Below are 6,725 nucleotides of genomic sequence, written 5' to 3' on the forward strand. Positions count from 1 at the left end.
CCAGGTACCCAAACTCCAGCCCCAGATCCCCACCATGATGCCTCCCAGCGCCCAGCCCCCACGCACTCAAACCCCCCCTCTGGGACAGGTAGGAGACAGATTCCACCTCAGTTTATGCACGTTAGGTGTATCAAATGGAATCCCAAAGAAGAGTTTTAAGTGAAGCGAACATTTATGAAAGAGTTAGTGATTGAATGAAATGACAAAAATTCCACATAGAGTTTGTTGCTTGAGCTGTATGTTTGTAATAAATGCATGACCTCTGGCCTCAGCCTCCACAGCTTGGCCTGAAGACCAACCCTCCACCGATCCAAGAGAAACCTCAGAAGACAAGCAAGAAGCCACCTCCTGCCAAGGAGGAACTGCTTAAGATGACGGTATGTTTACATCTGTCAGTTGCAAGTTAATAAATACTACTTTGTGAGCGGTTAATATAATCGGTTCACTGAAGGTTTTCAGATATCCCATTTACTACCAGTCACACAAATAGGACTGAATACATGAACTTACTTGGCATATGTATGCAGCTCAGCTTGTAGCACAAATGAGCTTGATCGTTCTGTGCACGTGAACCCTCTCTCCAGGAGGCGATTATGATTGAGTACTTGAACAGTAGGAACCTCACTGAGGCCGTGAGTGGCGTGCGAGAGATGAAGGCTCCCAAGCATTTTCTTCCAGAGATGCTCAGCAAGATCATCGTGTGTTCCCTGGACCGTCCCAATGAGGACAAGGAGCACGCCAGCACTCTGATCCACACGCTCCGCAGTGAGGGCCTCATCACTGGAGAGAACTTCATGCAGGTAGGTTCATCCACCATTTATGTAGTTAAAACAGCTGCAGCACAGAAGTTGGCAAGCACAATATCAAGGGATTGTTCACAAAAGGAAACAAAACTGTGTCACCACCAGACAAAGGATGTTTTCACATCAGGCACGATTGTGCCTGAGCATGATTGCTCCCCTCTCCCCTGCAAGTCTGTTTTCTCATTAGTAATATCGTCCCATGCCCAAGCACACTTGGGTATGTACACAGTCCGATACAGTAGGTGGCAGTATGCACATAGTTGGTTTGCAATCTGACAAGAAGATGCAACTACTTGGCATCATCTGGGCGCATGTACCTATGCACATAGGCATACTGATGAATATTTCTATATTTCCCAGTTTTTGTGTGTAGTATCCAGTTGTCTCTTTTTCATCGGCCCAAATTTCAAGCAAGTGTTTTACTTCATTATTCCACGGAGACCTTTTCACAGCCATGTTATTCAACAGAGTCAAATAGTTATGATGGCAGCCCATTTCCTTCTTTAAGCACGGTTGTGTTCATGTCTCCCGTGACCTGTACTCATAGACACATGAACTGTCCTTGAGACCACCTCTTCATGCGGACTCAGGCATGGTGCCCAAGTCCAATAGTGTTTGTGTTCACAAACTGATCAAAATGAACCAGACTTTGGGGTCAAGGGTACTCGGATCCATGTACATAATGTGAAACCACCCTAATTTGTCATAGATCCAGGAAGGGGGGGTGCATCATGATTCATGCTCTGGCATTTGCTCTGACTCCCGCAGGCTTTCCTCAACGTTCTGGACCAGTGCCCTAAGATTGAGGTGGACGTGCCCCTGGTGAAGTCCTACCTGGCCCAGTTTGCAGCTCGTGCCGTCATCGCAGAGCTGGTGAGTGTGGCGGAGCTGGCTCACCCCCTGGAGAACGGCACCCACTTCCCCCTCTTCCTGCTCTGCCTGCAACAGACGGCCAAGCTGAAGGACAGAGAGTGGCTCACCGATCTCTTCCAACAGAGCAAGGTCAACATGCAGAAGATGCTCCCAGGTATGTCCCTGCTTCCTGCCAACCTTTTGGAAATGGCCTTCTGCCTCTGTCAAGTCAAATCCACTTCCCATTGTTTTCATGTTAATGAATGACCAGGGGTCACTGACATTCCAGGTGTTGCAAATAATCCTCAGCATTTTGACCCCCTGTCTGAATCACTGTCATGGCAGAAATCGATCAGAACAAGGACCGCATGCTGGAGATCCTGGAGGGGAAGGGCCTGAGCTTCCTGTTTCCACTGCTGAAGCTGGAGAAGGAGCTGCTGAAGCAGATAAAGGCAGATCCCTCTCCACAGTCCATCTACAAGTGGATCAAAGACAACATCTCTCCCAAGCTTCACACTGATAAAGGCTTTGTCAACATTCTCATGACAAGGTAACAGTATCGCTGCTAGTTCGTGTCGATGAACACTGAGGCTTCTCTAGTACACAGCATCTCTAGTATGTCGGTGTTTATGTCCAGTGTTTAGATTACTCTAATTTTCCCAAGATTCTTTGATATTAAGATATATTTTGATGAATGACCAAGAACCTCACTTGAAGTGTATCATTTGCATTATCAGTGCTTGACAGACAATTCACAACTGAAAGATAATGATTTGAAAATGTAAAACAGAAAACCAAAATCAAACAAACAAAATATCCCTATATTCGAGAGTGAAACGTATGGACATTTTGTCAGTTCTGTCTTCACACACAAAGGTACACAGGAAGGCTGAAGTTATGGAGGTTTGTATTCAAAGAAATGGAAAACCATATATTGGAAATGATGCGAGTTCATATGAGGTGGCCTTAGTGTAATGGATTGTTGTCCTCTGATGTTACCCCAGCTTCCTGCAGTACATCTCCCAGGAGCTGTGCATGGCAGAGGGTGACGAGCAGCTGGCGGCCCCCTCCAAAGAGCAGCTGGAGCAGGAGAAACAGCTGCTGCTGGCCTTCAAGCCCGTCATGCAGAAGTTCCTGCACGACCATACCGAGCTGCAGGTCAGCGCCCTGTACGCCCTGCAGGTGCATTGCAACGTCAGCAGGTTTCCTAAAGGTACCGTACCCTCAATTCTGAGTTCGTCTTCTAGAGATGTGTGTGTTGTTAATACAGGGTTTTCCCCAGTTGTTCAGACCACTTAGGTGCCTTTTGTTTATTATTCAAAGGAAATTCTAGATTATAAAATACTGTATTAGATATGTAACATCAACTAGCTAACATAACTTGGCTAATTCCGTATGCATTAGCTACGTTAGCAACTTCCATGTAAAATAGGCAACATTCTGCTCTCTGTTTCATGTACACTGTGGAGACTAACCTTATCCACAGTACAGATTAGCTCAGCGATGCTATCGGTCACACAAATGTTCATCCAAACACTTATGGTTGTTTGAGTTCTGTTGTCAGCTTGTGTTTCAGTCATGTACAGTAGTGAAACTACATTTAAGTTTAAGCAGCCTGCACTAATCTGTGCCCACAGGAAGGTTTATAGGGGGGTTTGTCCAAGAAGATGATGGCAGATGTGTGTTGTTTTTTTTTTTTTTTTTATCCAGTTTATCCCATTTGCAGTTTTAAGTCCAGCAGCACCGAATGCACAAACGTAAATGCATTTGACAGGCATGTTTGTTTTGTTTTTTAACTTTACAGCAAAGTTTGATTTGAGATGCCTTTTCTGTATATTTTTAATGGAAACTAAACATTGTGGAACAAATTCTCTCCACCCAGGCATGCTGCTGCGCTACTTTGTCAACTTCTACGACATGGAGATCATTGAAGAAGAAGCCTTCCTTGCGTGGAAAGAAGACATTACCCAAGAATTCCCTGGAAAAGGAAAAGCTTTATTCCAGGTACAGTAATGCCAAAGGTGTAGCATCACGTTGTTTTACAATAGTCAACAAGAAATTGGACTTAAATTTGTGTGACTGAATATCTTTAGCTGTTCATTAACAGCAGATGAGCCAGTTAAGTCGTGCCGTCTCTCCTACCCTCAGGTAAACCAGTGGCTCACCTGGCTGGAGACGGCGGAGGAGGAGGAGTCTGAGGAGGAAGCAGACTGAGAAACCAATCAGAAGCATTGTGGTGTAGAAGATCGACCTTATTGTATTACACTCACCTTTCCTTTATTAAACTCTGTGCTTAATTTAACCACTACCATGTGGCACTCAGCTGCTTCTGTCGCTGATATAAACCGAAAGCTTGCACCTGTAGGGCCTCGCGTTACCACCGTGACAATAGGCCGAGAAGCATCATTTATCTGTTGCCTAATGGATGTTTGAATTTTGGGTTGTGTCCTACATCAGCTCCATGAATTCTGAAGTGACTCAGCCATGGGTCTTTGTTTTGGGCTCTGTGTTGGGTTTGTAGCTCTTTTCACTGTATTGCATGCTTTTCATTTCCACTCAGTCTTTACTGATTTGAGCCTTCCCAGTAGGAAACTGCTTTGAGAATGTGTAGGATTCCCCATAAAGAGGAGAAGTTAGTGGTGATCTTTGCTAATGTTAGTTAAAAGCATAAAGCTGTTAATGGGAGGTCTTGTCAGTGATCTGCTTTGTGATCTTCTGCGGGGGCCCCGCCTGGATCCCCCTCCATCAGCACAAGGGATTTTAAAATCACCCAACAGGCTGCAGACTGATTATTTTGGAAATCTTCAACACTGCGAGTATGATGAATATCAAAACGGCCCCCTTAGGTCAGAGTGAATCCTAAGATGGCAGAACATTTCATGATGAATTAAGGTGCATGTTTAGTAAACAGACGCTTGATAAAACAGTTTTCGCTTTTTCTTTTTTAAATAAAAGTGCTCTTCATATTTGTTGATGAGCATCTTCCTTTGTTTCTCCCTCACCAGGAGATTCACCCCCATATCTGTTATGCTTCTTGTCTTTGATTACGAGTGGTTGCAATACTCATCCTCCAAATGTTACGATATTTTTAAAAAACTGTAATCATTGGTATGCCGCTGTAATGTTTCAGAGTTGCCTGTGTTTCTACCTCTTAGTTAGATGGGCTTTGGTTTGGGTTTTTTGTGCTGGGATAATAATGTCTACTAAGAAGAACCTGGAGCCCAAGCAGATGCTCAAGTGTTTGATTTGGTCCTGGCCTAATTGCACAATAAATGTATTGAAACAGATGTTTCTTACGAAGCTTCACGTGGTTTGCAAGTATTAATATTTAAGAATGTTTTTAAGAACGTGGCATCCTGTTTGAGAGATGCACCTGTCACTAGGTTGGGTTTCACAGCTTCATCTTGCTGGGAGGTCGGAGTGACAGTCTGAACCTGGCCTGTTTGATTTTAATGCTCAAAATAGGCACATTTTTAATTGGTCAAATGAAAGCAAACTTTTATGATGCATTGTAATTAACTTCCTCCAGCTCTTAAAACCAGCTGGGCAAATGATAAATGTCAAATTTTACCCAAGAATCGTGCTCACAAGCCATGTTTCTGTATAAGGCAATGGATCTGGATCATATTGTAAGGTATTCATAATAATTGTGCACCTCTATCGCTTTAATGTCAATAAAGACCAGTACATGAGCACCAAAAAGGACTTTTCACTTTGATTCACACCTAGTGGCCTCGTGTTCTGCATCAGAATCTCTCACGCAGTCTTAATCTGCTGCTCACTGAACTTCACATCATTGAAAAATAGTTGGTTCATAAATGTACTGCAGTTTCATCGACAGTCAAGTGTCAGCTAAAATATCAGGTTGTAAAATTTATCTGGGCTCTACCTCACATTCTAATAACTGGAAACCAAGGTGTCCACGAGGATTCTGGGGTGTAACTTTGACCATTGTTCTGTTATACAAAGCACAGTTCAAACATTCAGAAGCCAAACCAAAGCCTTATTGTAATTTAGAAGATCTTGAACTGGTCATTTAAGTCAGTTTGCAAATGTAGCTACAGTGACACATAGATGTGCTTCTGTCTGGAGGCAGAGCGAGTTAGGGAGAGTGCACCAGGGCCTTGAGGTGTCCTCCAGTCATCGCAGCTTCTTCCCTGACAACACAACAGTAATTTCTCTGGAGCTCATTAAGGACTGTGAGCGGTCACTCCTGATCTGTAGGGATCCAGAAGTATTCCACCGTCCTGTTTCTGCGTGGTGGTGCAGAGACGGGTCGCTCTCCTCCAAAGGCGGGCAGGTCGTCAAAGCGGCCTGGACCCAGATCCCTCCCTGTGTGTGGGGCAGAGACCCTGAACAGGGTCCTGTGAAAAGATGAGTTTAGAAGTTGTATATTCAAGGTGCATCGGATCTGTTTCTTTCACAGTGTTTTCCCCTGATGACCTTTATAACTCCTTTATTTTAGTATTTAGTATCAAAAATACCCTGTGACAGACCAGGATGTGTACTTTTCTTTCTGAAGCAGACTTGTACTGTGCCACAGGATTACCTGGACAAAGTCTTGTCAGGCTCCTCAGGACCGGACTCTGAGGTGGAGATGTACACAGGGTCTCCCTCCTGAACGAAATCACATGATGTGAGACAGACACCAACTGCACAGCGCCACTGTCAGGTCACACAGCACCTCCTCCTGCTGCAGCATATGTAAGTGGATAACTTTATAAACAAAGCCAGTCAAATGCAGGATCATCTCACCGTAAAATTTCTCGTGGTGCCGTCTTGATTTTTAAGAATTTTAACCCTCTGATCACTCTCTGTCATGCAGAGGAAGTAGCTCTTGATGTTGGCTTGACACTGTAGGAAAAAAATGTTTTAAAAATACAAAGAGTAGAGAAATGTCCATTTGTAGAGACCACGGTTTATACAGTATGCAAAGCATACTGAACACAATGTACAGTAGTACCCTGTATATTGTAGCTTCTATGTCATTAATTTTCTACCGCTTAGTCACGGGGGGGGGGGGGCCGGGGCCAACCCCGGCCGGCAAACGGGCGAGGGGGAACCCGGGGC

General features: G+C 44.4%; 2 protein-coding genes across 3 annotated transcripts in view; one reads left to right on the forward strand and one right to left on the reverse strand.

Moving 5' to 3' along the window:
* Positions 1-4,961, forward strand: part of eif4g2b (eukaryotic translation initiation factor 4, gamma 2b) — a 14,119-nt gene extending 9,158 nt beyond the window's left edge. The window contains exons 16-23 of the mRNA XM_020593366.1: positions 5-88; positions 273-377; positions 585-800; positions 1,572-1,830; positions 2,001-2,205; positions 2,660-2,868; positions 3,538-3,659; positions 3,804-4,961. Of these exons, the coding sequence (XP_020449022.1) occupies positions 5-88; positions 273-377; positions 585-800; positions 1,572-1,830; positions 2,001-2,205; positions 2,660-2,868; positions 3,538-3,659; positions 3,804-3,869 (1,266 nt within the window). The 3' untranslated portion in view covers positions 3,870-4,961. The remainder of the gene's footprint in view (positions 1-4; positions 89-272; positions 378-584; positions 801-1,571; positions 1,831-2,000; positions 2,206-2,659; positions 2,869-3,537; positions 3,660-3,803) is intronic.
* Positions 4,962-5,402: 441 nt separating this feature from the next.
* The window catches only part of LOC109956478 (fas-binding factor 1), a 3,286-nt gene continuing 1,963 nt past the window's right edge, over positions 5,403-6,725 (reverse strand). For both annotated transcript variants that reach the window (XM_020593630.1, XM_020593631.1), the window contains exons 4-6: positions 6,411-6,509; positions 6,205-6,272; positions 5,403-6,019 (exon numbers count right to left, since the gene is read on the reverse strand). In XM_020593630.1, coding sequence (XP_020449286.1) covers positions 5,863-6,019; positions 6,205-6,272; positions 6,411-6,509 — 324 coding nt within the window. In that variant the 3' untranslated portion in view covers positions 5,403-5,862. The remainder of the gene's footprint in view (positions 6,020-6,204; positions 6,273-6,410; positions 6,510-6,725) is intronic.

Source organism: Monopterus albus, unplaced genomic scaffold, assembly GCF_001952655.1.
Source record: "Monopterus albus unplaced genomic scaffold, M_albus_1.0 scaffold19.1, whole genome shotgun sequence".
Taxonomy (NCBI): domain Eukaryota; kingdom Metazoa; phylum Chordata; class Actinopteri; order Synbranchiformes; family Synbranchidae; genus Monopterus; species Monopterus albus.